General features: G+C 46.1%; 1 protein-coding gene across 11 annotated transcripts in view; it reads right to left on the bottom strand.

Annotated features, from left to right (window-relative positions):
• Positions 1–9,168: 9,168 nt before the first annotated feature.
• cacna1g (calcium channel, voltage-dependent, T type, alpha 1G subunit) overlaps positions 9,169–14,673 on the bottom strand; it is a 101,814-nt gene continuing 96,309 nt past the window's right edge. For 10 of the 11 annotated variants that reach the window (XM_031894868.1, XM_004918488.3, XM_031894871.1 and 7 more), the window contains 5 exons: positions 13,195–13,335; positions 12,940–13,074; positions 11,345–11,522; positions 10,861–11,027; positions 9,169–10,219 (listed from right to left, as the gene is read on the bottom strand). In XM_031894868.1, coding sequence (XP_031750728.1) covers positions 9,398–10,219; positions 10,861–11,027; positions 11,345–11,522; positions 12,940–13,074; positions 13,195–13,335 — 1,443 coding nt within the window. In that variant the 3' untranslated portion in view covers positions 9,169–9,397. The remainder of the gene's footprint in view (positions 10,220–10,860; positions 11,028–11,344; positions 11,523–12,939; positions 13,075–13,194; positions 13,336–14,673) is intronic. The other variant, XM_031894872.1, reaches the window with a different exon arrangement.

Genomic DNA, 14,673 nt, shown 5'->3' with positions numbered 1-14,673 from the left:
CATTTATTTATATGTTGCTAAATGCATGGAAAGGGCAGCCATGTTTTTGCCCCTGTGTAGCAGGTTATGGGGAGTCAGACAGCAATAAGGTGCCTGGAAGCCCGGATAAACCTACTGCTAGAATATACCATTGGCTTCTACAGCCAATGATCAGTTTGGGTTCTAGGCAGCATCTGCAATAGGAAATAGGGGAAAAAAATGAATGAATGAAATGAATTCTGGGTAATAGCCTGACCAGTATTGGGCACTAAGTGAATAAGGCACCTACACAAATGCCATGAACAGCAGATTAGACCCCTTTATTTATACACACAGGGGCCTGTCAGCAATGTAACCCCATTTAATTACATTCCAGGTGCCCAATCAGCTATTTAATGACTGCCAAACTGTTACACGGTATTATTATTACCAAGTCGGGTTGTCACCTCATCCCTTTAATACCAGCCCCATACTGACTGCACACCCTGCATGGCTAATTAGCAGCTGATTTAGACACATGCTGCAGACTAAACTGATTTATGTGCAGCCATGCAGCTAAAGGAATAGCTAATAAGCCATGCAGGGTGTGCAGTCAGTATGGGGCAGGTATTACACAGGGGAGGAACCCTATCTCTCCCCTACCCATACAGTGAGCTACAGAGCATACAGAACTCTAGTACCCAACCATCCCATGGGCTACAGTCCCGCTGGCACAGGCTGCAGTCAGTGAGAGAGCGGTTCTGGCCATGCAGCAGCCATTAACATGTGTGTCGCTGCGGCGCCTGGTGATGACATCATAGGAGAGCAACACATTTCACCCAATGGGGCTTTCTCAAGCAAATGCATCTTTCTAAACAATAACATTTACAGGCAGTAACTAGGGGCCGGCAGAAGACATGTGCCTTGGGTGCAATGACAGGCCAGTAAGTGACATAAGCTGTGCATGCTGGGATTAGTAGTTCAGTTTCTGTTTGCTGAGTTACTTGTGCCTGGGGTTCCCATTATAGATTTCAAAAATGCTAAACTGTTCTCAGTCAGAGACATTGTTCCTGCAGAGCTTTCCCGTGTGAGCTGTGCCTGTGCCAGTTCATCCTGCTGGGGTATCTAAGGGGCAATCCTGGGTTCTTTGGGGTTAATATTGTTGAGGCACAAACAAGCTGTCCCTAAATCTCACTCTATAGACTGTACCCCGTGTCCTTAGCCGTGTCCCTCCTCCCTTTATCCTAAACAGGTAACTCAACTCCCAGCACCCCTCACATTTCAGCAGAGCTCTTGAGACTTTGGGGGTTCAGGCCCAGTCCGTCGCTTATAGGAAGGTCAAAGACACATGAGGATGTGACCCCAAATAAGATTGCTACTGTACCCCTTTAATACTAGCAATATACTGAATCCACACCCTGCATGGCTTATTAGCAAATAATTTAGATGCATGCTGCAGACTGAACTGATTTATGTGTAGCCATGTGGCATGAATCTAACTTAATAGCTAATTAGCCATGTAGGATGTGGATTCAATATGTGGCAGGTGTTAAAGGGATGAGGTGGCAGTCTTAAAGGGGTTCTTCAGCTTTAACTTTTCATATGATGTAAAGAGTGCTATTCAGACACAATTTGAAATTGGTTTTCATTTGCGTTTAACTAATTTGCCTTTCTTTTGCCGCTCCCTAGGTTGAAATTTCATTGGTTATCTGGTTGCTGAGCCAAATTTAACCTAGCAACTAGGCAGTGGTTTGAACGAGACATGGGAATATGAATAGAACAGATAAGTAATACACAGTAACAATAACACGGAAACGGTAGCCTCACAGAGCAATAGGCTTTGGCTGCCGGGGTCAGTGAAAACTTGGAAGGGGACGAGGAAAGCTAATAATAAAAAAAACTATAAAAAATGAAGACCAATTGCAAAGTTGCTATGAATAGGCCATTCTATAACACACTAAAACTTAACCTGAATGTGAACTATGCCTTTATCCCTAAGAGACTCTCCCATAGTGCTAGAGACAGCCAAGTCAGCCAATAACCAGGATAATGGGCTAGCCAACACAAAGCTGACCCAAACCCACCCCTAACCTGCCCAGCTTCTGTATTTATAGTCCTGTGCCTGCCCCGCCCTCTGTGATGTCACAAAAGGGGCGGGGCATGCAGGCAGTGTGTGTGTGTGTGTGTGTGTGTGCGTGCGTGCGTGCGTGCGTGCGTGCGTGCGTGCGTGCGTGCGTGCGTATGGGGTAGGGAAGCTCCCTGTAGGAATAAAAGCTCCTTGCAGTGTTGGGGTCGGAATCAAACTCGAGACCCCAGCACCACAAGGCGGCAGCACTAACCACAGAACCGCGGGGCCCTTTTGCGCGCACAGCCTTTTTTTTGGGTATTTATCATTTCTTTCACTTGAAAAAATGAAAACATGGCTGGATTTGAACCCATGACTTCTGCCTTGTAGCAGAGCTGTCTCACCCACTGAGCCACTGAGTCACACAGTATTAGTGGCTGTTCCCCTGTATATAAAGATAAACTAACTGCTCTATATAAGGGTTAATCTTTATATACACAGGAACAAGTGCAACTGCTGTGCAACCTGGTGGCTCAGTGGGTGAGACAGTGCTGCTGGGACACAGGAGCCGTGAGTTTGAATCCGGCCTGACTTACATTTATTTATATATATTGCTAAATGCATGGAAAGGGCAGCCATGTTTTGCCCCCTGTGTAGCAGGTTATGGGGAGTCAGACAGGGTGCCTGGAAGCCCGGATAAACCTACTGCTAGAATATACCATTGGCTTCTACAGCCCATGTGCAGTTTGGGTTCTAGGCAGCATCTGCAATAGGAAATAGGGGAAAAGAATGAAAGAGTGAATGAAATGAATTCTGGGTAATAGCCTGACCAGTATTGGGCACTAAGTGAATAAGGCACCTACACAAATGAAAAGCAGAGAAGACCCCTTTATTTATACACACAGGGGCCTGTCAGCAATGTAACCCCATTTAATTACATTGCAGGTGCCCAATCAGCTATTTAATGGCTGCCAAACTGTTACACGGTATTATTATTACCAAGTAAGGTTGTCTCCTCATCCCTTTAATACCGGCCCCATACTGACTGCACACCCTGCATGGCTAATTAGCAGCTGATTTAGACACATGCTGCAGACTAAACTGATTTATGTGCAGCCATGCAGCTAAAGGAATAGCTAATAAGCCATGCAGGGTGTGCAGTCAGTATGGGGCAGGTATTACACAGGGGAGGAACCCTATCTCTCCCCTACCCATACAGTGAGCTACAGAGCATACAGAACTCTAGTACCCAACCATCCCATGGGCTACAGTCCCGCTGGCACAGGCTGCAGTCAGTGAGAGAGCGGTTCTGGCCATGCAGCAGCCATTAGCATGTGTGTCGCTGCGGCGCCCGGTGATGACATCACAGGAAAGCGACACGTCTCACCCAATGGGGCTTTCTCAAGCAAATCTATCATGCAGCATGTGCCTGGGGTTCCCAATATAGATTTCTAAACTCTTCTCAGTTAGAGACATTGTTCCTGCAGAGCTTTCCAGTGGTAGCCGTGCCCGTGCCAGTTCATCCTGCTGGGGTATCTAAGCTTATAAGAAGGTCAGAGACTCGGGACTACATGACCCCAAATACTGAATGCACATCCTACATGGCTAACTAGCTATTAATTAGATGTATGCTGCAGACTAAACGGATTTTTGTGCAGCCATTCAGCATGAATCTAAATTAATTGCTAATTAGCCATGCAGGGTGTGCATTCAATATTTGGCCTGCAATAAAGGGGAGAGGTGGCAGTCTTAAAGGTTTTCTTTACCTTTAAATTAACTTTTAGTATGATGTAGAGAGAGTTATTGTGAGACAGTTTGTAATTGGTCTTCATTATTTGCGCATTTTTAATTATTTTATGCCTTTTTTTCCCCAGCAGCTCTCTAGGCTGAATTTCCATCAATTATTGTGTTGCTATGGCCACACAACCTAGTAACCAGGCAGCAGTTTGAAAGAGAAACAGGGATATGAATAGAGCAAGGCTTGTCACAACCTCAGGGCCGTGAGTTCCCAGACATAGGGCAGGACCCAAAGAGCAAATGGTTGGTATCACAGGATGAGGCATTTATTGGAGAATAGCAAGTAGCCATCAGCATGTTTCCATAAGCCAGTAAGTGGTAGCCAGCCTGCACTCTTGTTCCTTGATTCCAGGGGAATAGTCCTTCTTTAGGGAATAGGGAAATACACACAGCTGGGAGGAATCTTCTTGCCGCAGCTAAGGTAGATTCCAGGGGGACGCAGGGGAGGGTGTCCTGCCATAGCGAGGTTACAACCCAGACAAAAGGCCCATTGGAACTGCAGGGGATTAACCTAGGAGGGGCTGGCCCCAGGCCCAGATTTGTGGAGAGGCCACAAAGGCCCGGGCCTAGGGCGGCAGAAACCTGGGGGTGGCATGCCGCCCCGCCGCACCAAAATCTAAAAAGTTTTTTACCCATACGGAGCAATGGGGGGACTTCTCCCCACTGCTCCGTATCTAAGCTTGTCCCACTGCGCATGCGCGCGCAAGGCGCCTCGCCCCCTGTTCGCGCATGCGCACGGAAACCCCTCTTCCCCTGTATCGCGCATGCGCACTGGGGGGGGGGAGGGCCTTCGACCGGGGGCGGCCTCGGGGCGGCCAATTTGGAAATCCGGCCCTGGCTGGCCCAGCTCCTCTGGAGGAGACTTCTGGGAGCTTCTTTGTTTAAAACCCTGCGGCGGGAAAACAGAACAATGGGCTAACACCATCTTGGATAGATCATGCACTGGCTAAACATGGGGCCAGTAGAAGGGTTTTTGGTCACAGGGCTTAAATAGAAAGATAAGTCACAGTAACATGGAAATTGTAGCCTCACAGAGCAATAGGCTTTGGCTGCCGGGGTCAGAGAAAACCTAGAAGGAAAGCTAATAATTCAAAAACTATAAAATATAAAAAATGAAGACCAGTTGCTATGAATAGGCCATTCTATAACATACTAAAGGTTAATCTGAAGATGAACCGCCCCTTTATCCCTAAGAGACTCTCCCATAGTGCTAGAGACAGCCAAGTCAGCCAATAACCAGGGTGATGGGCTAGCCAACACAAAGCTGACCCAAACCCACCTACTTCTTACCTGCACCCACCCCTAACCTGCCCAGCTTCTGTATTTATAGGCCTGTGCCTGCCCCGCCCTCTGTGATGTCACAAAAGGGGTGGGGCATGCAGGCACAACTGTAAATACTGAAGCCTAAAAGCAGCGCCTAGTAAGGTCCCAGGTAGGAGAATGGTAACATTCAGCCTGAACCCCTGCCCGCGGCCCCCAATGTTGTGTGGCTGCACATCACTATTATGGGCGAGAGTGTTTATATAGCGCCAATCAGTGTGGGACAGGTTGGGCGGCACCGTGGCTCAGTGGTTGGTTCTCCTGCCTTGCAGCGCTGAGGTTCCAAGTTCAATTCCAGCAACAGCGCTGTGAGGAGTTTGTATGTTCTATGTGTGGGTTCCTTTGGGGTGTTAACCCTCCGCACGTAGAACATACAGGTAGGTAAATTGGCTTGTCTCTAAATTGCCCTTACTCTGTGTATGTGTGTGTGTGTGTGTGTATGTGTGCGTATGGGGTAGGCAAGCTCCCTGTAGAAATAAAAGCTCCTTGCAGTGTTGGGGTCGGAATCAAACTCGAGACCCCAGCACCGCAAGGCGGCAGCACTAACCACAGAACCGCGGGGCCCTTTTGCGCGCGCAGCCTTTTTTTTGGGTATTTATCATTTCTTTCACTTGAAAAAATGAAAACATGGCTGGATTTGAACCCATGACTTCTGCCCTGTAGCAGCGCTGTCTCACCCACTGAGCCACTGAGTCACACAGTATTAGTGGCTGTTCCCCTGTATATAAAGATAAACTAACTGCTCTATATAAGGGTTAATCTTTATATACACAGGAACAAGAGCAACTGCTGTGCAACCTGGTGGCTCAGTGGGTGAGACAGTGCTGCTGGGACACAGGGGCCGTGAGTTTGAATCCAGCCTGACTTATATATATATATTGCTAAATGCATGGAAAGGGCAGCCATGTTTTTGCCCCTGTGTAGCAGGTTATGGGGAGTCAGACAGTGACACAGAGTGTATTTAGCCCCAAGGAGAGGAAGGCACACACAGCACTTAGTACTCCTGCCCTTTATGGCTGTGGGTTTGGCCCTGAGCACCCAAAGGCCCCACTGATTATAGTGCATAGATGTCTCCCCCCGGCCAACCTACAGCTGCTACAGGACCATGGGTGCCTAGTGGCTATTTTGCTCTCCCTGCACCAAACTGCAGGGTAATGGAGCCATAGTTTATCTTCCCTTGCTGCAGCTTTATCTGTGCCCATCCCTGTGCGTCAGCAGCCATTGATGTTCATTGATTCTTCCTGCAGTCTGATCAGCCAAAATACCCAAAGAAGGTGTATGGACCCGTTTAGGAGCACTAGTTCCCAATCAATAGAGTGTGTGTCAGAGTAGGCCACATAGAGTATGTGTATATTTACACTTTGCCCTTCAGGGATCAGTATGGTAGAAATCCAGCTTTTTAAGAACATTCCATCTGGATCTCTTTGGATGAAAACTGCATAATCTACCAAAAAAAGAATGCAAATCAATAGAGAATGGACATTTTATTGCAAGTCCGGGCCATCCTCATAAAATGAAAACAAAAAAGACATTTCCCATAGGAACTATAGTTATTTTATGGACTCATATGGGGACTAAACCTGCACATATATCATTATATAGATTGTACCTGTCACGAGAGTCAGATCCTTTGGGTGTTTAGCTCGTATCCTGCTGATTATTCCTTCCAGTATACATGAGTGAATAACCGGGACATTTATGCTTATGGTACATTCTTATTCTCAGTTCCCCTAAGAATCAAAATCCACTTACTTCTACTTTGCTACTCTCTTCTTAAAAGAGAACAAAGCTTAGAAATGTTAATATATAATGAGTTGCAAGAAATAGATGTGACCAGGGCAATACACTGTATAACTCAATATTACTTGGTTCTTCTGTCTCCCTAGGAAACAAAAGCTACCATATTGTCGGTTACTTGGAGCGGCAAGACGGGACTCCGATACTTCTACACTGAGTAAAATTAATAAGAATTTGCCAGTCTTCAAAAAAGGTAGGTGGGCCACCTGCTCCAAGAAGGAAGGAGATAAGAGCAGATCTAGACATGGCTCCCCTTCCGAATGAATTCTTTTAAAGAGGTCCATCCTTAGCTTCTGTTTAAGAAATAACAACTCAAATTTCTATATGCCTGAACCCACAGTCTGGGCCTGGGTCCTGGCATTCCAAGTACCCAGAGGCCCAATCAGCCCCCCCAGCCCAATAAATAGTGACTGTCTATGGCACCTTACAGCAGCCCCTCTGGCATTTGCCTGAACCCACAGATTGCCAGTCTGGGCCTGGGTCCTGGCATTCCAAGTACCCAGAGGCCCAAACAGCCCCCCCAGCCCAATAAATAGTGACTATGGCACCTTACAGCAGCCCCTCTGGCATTTGCCTGAATCCACAGATTGCCAGTCTGGGCCTGGGTCCTGGCATTCCAAGTACACAGAGGCACAAACAGCCCCCCCAGCCCAATAAATAGTGACTGTCTATGGCACCTTACAGCAGCCCCTCTGGCATTTGCCTGAACCCACAGATTGCCAGTCTGGGCCTGGGTCCTGGCATTCCAAGTACCCAGAGGCCCAAACAGCCCCCCCCCAGCCCAATAAATAGTGACTGTCTATGGCATCTTACAGCAGCCCCTCTGGCATTTGCCTGAACCCACAGATTGCCAGTCTGGGCCTGGGTCCTGGCATTCCCAGTACCCAGAGGCACAAACAGCCCCCCCAGCCCAATAAATAGTGACTGTCTATGGCACCTTACAGCAGACCCTTGGCATTTGCCTGAACCCACAGATTGACAGTCTGAGTCTGCCAAAACCTGTGCCTCAGATATGTTTGGGCTGTCTGAATTCCCCTACAGTGGGTCATAGGCCTCACTTGCTGGCAGCCCCTTTACCCTTTTCCACACCTTGTCCCAGCCCAACTTTTGTGATGGCCAAACCTGCTTTCTGATTGTATGTATATATCCCCCTCCAGGGACATCAGAAATGGGCTGGTTAGGCACAAGTTTATAAATCATCCCATGATGTGGACCAGACTGGTCTTTGGCTGGATGTGGGTGAGTCAGGATCGGCGTTGGCTGGAAATTTTTTGAACCACACTACCACTACTGGGAACCCTTAAAGACTTCAGAGGTGCCAAATGAATACAACTCCAAATGAATACAACTCCAAATGAATACAACTACAATGGGGCCCCTTACTAATGGAGCCCTAGTTTGTCTTCTGCAGCTTTATCTGTGCTCACCCCCGTGCGTCAGCAGCCTTTGATGTTCATGGTTCTTCCTGCCGGCTGATCATCCAAAAGCCATGAAGAAGGTGTATGGACTACTTTAGGGGCACTAGTTCCCAATCAATAGAGTGTGTGTCAGAGTAGGTCACATTGAGTACGTGTAGGGTCACATTGATAGGTAGTGCCATTTGTTCCATGAGGCCTGTAGGTTGGACACCTCCTGACACTAAACATTTTATCTGAGTATATCTCCAGCTAAAATCCCATTGTAAAAAATATTATTTTATACAGGAAATATGGAAAAATAGGAACTTCTGGATTAAAGGGGTTGTTCACCTTTAAATTAACATTTCTTTTGACGTAGACACCGATATTCCAAGACAATTTGCAATTGGTTTTCTTTTTTTTTTTCTTGTGGTTTTTCAGTTATTTAGCTTTGTGTTAGTCAGCTCTTCAGCTTGGAATTTCAGCAGCTATCTGGCTGCCAGGGTCTTGTTTTCCTTAGCAACCAGGCAGTGGTTTAAATGAGAGACTGAAATATGAATAGGAGAGGGACTGAATAGAAAGACAAGTAATAAAGAGTAACAATAATAATAAAATTGTAAGATCACAGAGCAATAGTTTTTGGCTGCCGGGGTCAGTGACCCCCATTTGAAAGCTGGAAAGATGAAGAAGTCCGATTGCAAAGTTGGTAGAAATAGGGTATTAATGTAAAGGTGAACAACCCTGTTAAAAACTCAATTCATTATTAGCTTATGGAAAGTCGCTAGCACTATAAACTTGCATTTTTGGCAGTAACGTCACTTAAATTACCAAAAATCAGATACTCCAATAAATTTATTTAATAAAAAATATCATACATGTTGAGCTCTCTTATTGTTTCTAACTAAACAAAAGTGTGAAAATCCTTTTGGAAAATGTATTGCTATTGTCCAAGCAGATGCACTGTTCAAGTATATTCCCAGAGCTGCAAGGTCCAAGAGTCCCTTCTTTGGATATTTTACCCAATAGAATCAGCTCGTGTTTATTTTGGCACCCGATCGCGAAGTCATTGATTTAATTCAACTGCATCCATAGAAAAACTTTCGACAGAAACTAAATCTCCCAGTGGTTTAGGGGATGTCTGCATTTCCGGAACGAAAGAGTCTATTTTACCGAGCTCGGTCGAGTCTGTCGATTGTGATTGCCCACTCGAGACGTAAGAGAGTGGTAGTTCTGATGCTTCTCCTGAGTGAACACAATCTGGACAGACGGGATCCTGTCCGCCCGTCCTCTGCACTATTTGCAAGTCCTCCTTCTTCTGGAATACGTGGCTAATGAATCCACAAGAACGTGAAGTAGAGTAGTGATGAAGAGTGTTCTCTAAAGAACAAATTTCTATGGAATGTCTTCTGGGGTCATCCAACCAAGAGGATGTCTTTTTAAGGACGCCGTGGGCATCTACGCTGTAGAACCTCTTCATGTCCTTCAAAATAACGTTGCCGCTGTTACCTAGTTTCAGTTTCTGGCTTAAGGAGTATGCTGCAGAATAGACGCTTAATGCTTTACACGTTTTGGAGTTGAGATGCCGCCTACAACATGCTGCGCTCAACAAATCTTCTTTCTCTGGAATCTTTGAGGTTTCTCGTAACGTGTCCATGTTGGTTTGAGAAGCATCAGGGTACCTAAACATCTTGCAGGTATCTTGGACTTGCTGGGTGTAAACACTGCGTCGCTTCAACTGGCATAAAGTTCTTTCTGGTTCTATAAAAGCCGAGGGTGTCTCGGTGGGCACCTGGCACATTGGAATATATACAGGTGGGGGCTCAGTTATGCCAGCATTTTCTTTGCTATCGGGAAAAAATTCCAAAGAGTCGGTTCTGATTGCTTCCTGGAAAGAGAGATAAAGAGCAAATGTTACATGCATAATGGTGACTTGCCTTCTACATTATTACTACTCTGTGTAAAACACAAGTGGGACAGGTTTAATCAGAAGAGGAAGAAATAACCTAATACATCAGGCCATGGGTTGACAAATTCAAAGGCAATGTAAGAGCTCACAGTATGGCAGTTACGAATTTCAACTCTCAAAATAAAAAAAGCCCAAGGAAAAGGTGACTGGCTGACTCAGGAAGAAGTTCAAAAAAAGACTAGATATTTAGAAGATAAACAACAGATCCAAGGCCAGTTGGGCTTCACCCCCAGGTAGATACTTTGCTCTGTTGCTGTCAGATTTATTGGGTTTGTTGCCTCTGGAGAAAATACACTTTTCAGAGGAAATGTTACATGGAATATTTCTTCACCATAAGGGCAATGAATATCCCTAATACTTGGGCTGTTTGATATATACATGGTTTTATGCTAGCCCAGTGAACATCAAGAAAGAATTGCCGAGTACAGATCGGTGAGGCTGGGATCATGGCTTGGTTGAACTTGGTTGGCAGATGTCTTCTATCAATCCAAATAAACTGTGTAAATGTTATGTTCCGTGCAATTCACTTTTCTTATAACAAATAGGCATTACAACGGTACCTGTCTGCGGAGCATCCTATTAGCCGATGGAGAGCGCAAGGGGGCGGGGAGTTTGGGAATCTCTGATATCACTGTACTTCCTGAAGCTTCATAAGGGATGGAGATTTGTGGCACTTGGAGAAGAGAGTTGAGGTCATTTGGCTGAGACTGAACCGTTGAGCTGGAACCTGGGAAAGAGATGTAGAGATGTCTATGAAGATTTTCATTCATCCAGGTCATGGTTTTTCTTATTGATAAACCATCTATACATCTATATCTAGTATAAATAAATCTAAAGCAACTGGACTTGTTAGGTAATCATTGAATGAGTATGAGGATGAGTAGTGAAACGTCTTCAATGATTACCTAACAAGTCCAGTTGCTTTAGATTTATTTATACTAGATATAGATGTATAGATGGTTTATCAATAAGAAAATCACCAAACTTGGCTGCATCCATAAGCAGAAAATGTAATTGCTACCCCCATTCCTGAGTTGCTACTACCTGATTTCTGGTAACAGTGGTTTCTTTGCTCCTGGCACTCAGTGCACGTGCTTCCCGTTTGCAACATGTAGCTGTCATTGGGCAGGGAATGTGTGCGGCATACTGACGGTTTCCGGACGCTGAGAAGATTCGTAGCCTCCTCAACGGTTGCCGAATGTTTCTCCTCGGGGAGGCCAAGCTGTCAACAAAGTACCATTTTTAAAAAGTTTTACTAATGTTCAGCTTATCTGTAACCTTTTGTAGAAGTAGGAGGGGCCAAATGATGGACAAGAAATTGCAATTGAGCACTTCATAGGAACAGGTCAGTACTTTCCCCTTAGCCAGAGGCCCCAACCTGGGGGTGCCAAATATGGGCTGTGATTGGTTATTTGGTAGGCAGAACTGGCAGCACACCTGGTTTTTATGCAACCAATATGTGCCTTCAAGCTAGGTATTCAAAAATAAGCAGCTGCACCACTGGGAGCAAAATACAAAGGGTTGGGGATCACTGCCCAAAGTTAAACTCAGCCCAGCAGTACATATACTCATACCAGGCTGACATTTCCTAAACAACCAAGGCCATTTTTATAAACTGCTAGGTCCAATTTTTACTGTTTTGGTGGGGAACCCAAGACTGGGCACTCTGGGGGTGTGTGGGCAAATGGTGCCTGCCTCTGCCGCTGTAATAAATGATGCTGTGAACCAGACACAGTGACAGCCCCCACCCCAAGCCCTGCCCAGACTTGTCATTGATGCCCGAGTCTTTAGGAGGGTGTGGTTTATATAATGTGGGGAGTGGCATCATAGTCTCATCTCGCGCTGGAAGGTATGCCAGTGTGTGGGCCAGCCTTGGTGAGCACCAAGACCCAATTCTGTCACTGGACTGTCGGCACAATCATTAAAAGACTGGAGTCATTTTTATTTCTACACCAGCCATGTTATGGTCACACACTATCACCAACTCAGCATGACTAAAGTCGGCCATACACGGGCAGATTTTAGCTGCTGATTTAGGTCCTTTAGACCGATTCGGCAGCTTATCTGCCCATGTATGGGCACCCCCTAAAATTGGGGAATTTCCACGAAAAGAACGGCTGGCACTCAGGATCACCACCAAAAGAGAAACTAGATGGATATTTTACTTAGATACAAAACAACCTGATGGATTTAATTTTGAACATGATGTATCATGTTATGTGTAATTTAAGTGCCATATGTATTTATAGCAACTTGTTTTTTTACACAATTATATATATGTTTTGTAACCAATAGGAACTTTGGTTCCGAACCTGCCAATCAGTTGAACTCATCTTACTTCTGATTGGTTGAGCCTTTCAAGAATTGAATTGGCTGTTAATTGGCTGTTACCCTTTTATATAGTGTGTTTTTGTGTTTGAATTTAGCCCTGGAGGGCACAAAACGCAAAAGGCCATCTATGTATAATTTAAAACTTAGGTGGGCATATTGGGAGAAGATCTGCTCACTTGGCAACCTTGCCAAACGAGTGAATCTTTCCGTGCAATATCTTGAAGCAAGATTGGTTTTGTCTACATAAAGATCTGCTTTATGGCACCACCAAGTATGCTTTGTCTATAGAATGTAAGAGGGACGCTCACTTTGGTTTCCAGTACACCAAATGGGTTGGGATTAGGGTCATCTGGCAGGGAGTCGTCCGTCAGAGCTAAGGACCATGATTTCTCGGACAGAATGTCTGATGTCATGGATAGGCCTTCCATCTCTGCCAATGGGATCTAGATGAAGAATAAAAAAGACCAGAAACCGTTACAAGGGCAAGAAGAATATTAGGGATATCATCATGCATGCAATGATGGGCATCCATGGTATATCAAGGCAAAGGAGGAGGCACTGACCTGTTTTTCCGAGGAGCCCTTGTCAGAGGGAGGGAGGGCGTAATGGTGGCACACAGAGCCAGACAAATTGTCCATCAGCTTCATCTCTCCTTCCAAAGATCCCTGGATCAGTAGTGATATTGTATCAAACATGTGTCTTTCCTGTAAGGGGGTGTGCGCCAACGCATGCAGGGGAAAGGGGGAGAAAGAGGCAGGAGATAGAAAATATACAGAGTACATCAAGAAGAGTACCAGGTACCTGCGCTTCCCTTTGCTAACGTACAAGGAAAAAGGCAGAGAAAAGACTGACTAAGTGGTGCTAAAGATTCACAACTCAGTAGCATTATGTCTGTGAAGATCCAGCACAACCCAGTTGCCTTCTGTATGGGTTACTGGCAGCGGACAAGTAGGGCTGCTCTTACTAAGCGTGATCAGTGCTGATTGGCACACTTTGTCCAGCCCCATAGAGGATGACCAGACTGGTATAAAGACTCCACAAGCACATAGAACATCAAGGGACACATTAGAAAACATGCATCGTCATGGTCAGCAAGCTCATAAAGCTCCAGCATAAGGCACACCATTTGTGGCTAAGTTATGTTTCTAATTCTACTTTAATTATTTTAGGGCACTCTGGAGATGTTTTATGATCAGTACATATGCACACTCTGTGTATTGTTGCCCCTGGTGGCTTTATATTTACATTTACTATAAACCAGGTTTCTAACTAGGAAGGCATTCTGTTGTATTCGCCCACCTTGGTTGAGCTACAGGTAGTGGTGGTTGATAAGTGCATTACAGGCAGTGGTGGTGGTAGATAAGCGGTGGCAGTGGATAAGTTAATGACATCAGTGCTGGATAAGCGGTGGCAGTGTATGAGTGAAGTGGAAAAAAAGCAAATGGCACACAGGGCTATAAACTAGGGAACAAGCCCTTCAAAGTTTTATTGCGGAGGTTGCACCTCCGCAATAAAACTTTGAAGGTCTTGTTCCCTAGTTTATAGCCCTGTGTGCCATTTGCTTTTTTTCCAAGTTGGTTTTGGGAGGGTGCCGATCCCTCCAGCAGTGTGCAGCGGGCGGTTATTATTTTGGAGAGCCAGGGTGTGCGGAAAGTGTCTCTGTTGTGCTTCCAAAAGTGTATTAGTGAAGTACATGCAAAGGTGGTGGATAAGTAAATGCCTTGCAGTGATGGTGGATAAGCAGGGTCGGACTGGGCCGCCGGGACCAGGGCCGGAACTAGGGGTAGGCAGAAGAGGCAGCTGCCTAGGGCCCCCCGCAACTGCGTGCCAAAGCGCACAAGGGGGCGGGGTGCTGGGGCGAGGTGGCCGACCGGGTTGCCTGGGGCGTCCAGTCGGCTTGACCCGCCCCTGGCCGGGACACCGGGTCCCCTGGCCGACGGTGTTCCTCCCCTGATGCATTAAACTTATGCACACTCAGGAGAGGATGTTGAGCGGGGGGGTTAGGGGGTGCGGCCGGCGGGGGCACCTGTAGGGCCCTGCAC

This window comes from Xenopus tropicalis, chromosome 10 (assembly GCF_000004195.4).
Source record: "Xenopus tropicalis strain Nigerian chromosome 10, UCB_Xtro_10.0, whole genome shotgun sequence".
NCBI lineage: Eukaryota > Metazoa > Chordata > Amphibia > Anura > Pipidae > Xenopus > Xenopus tropicalis.
This window is presented reverse-complemented; position numbering and strand designations above follow the sequence as displayed.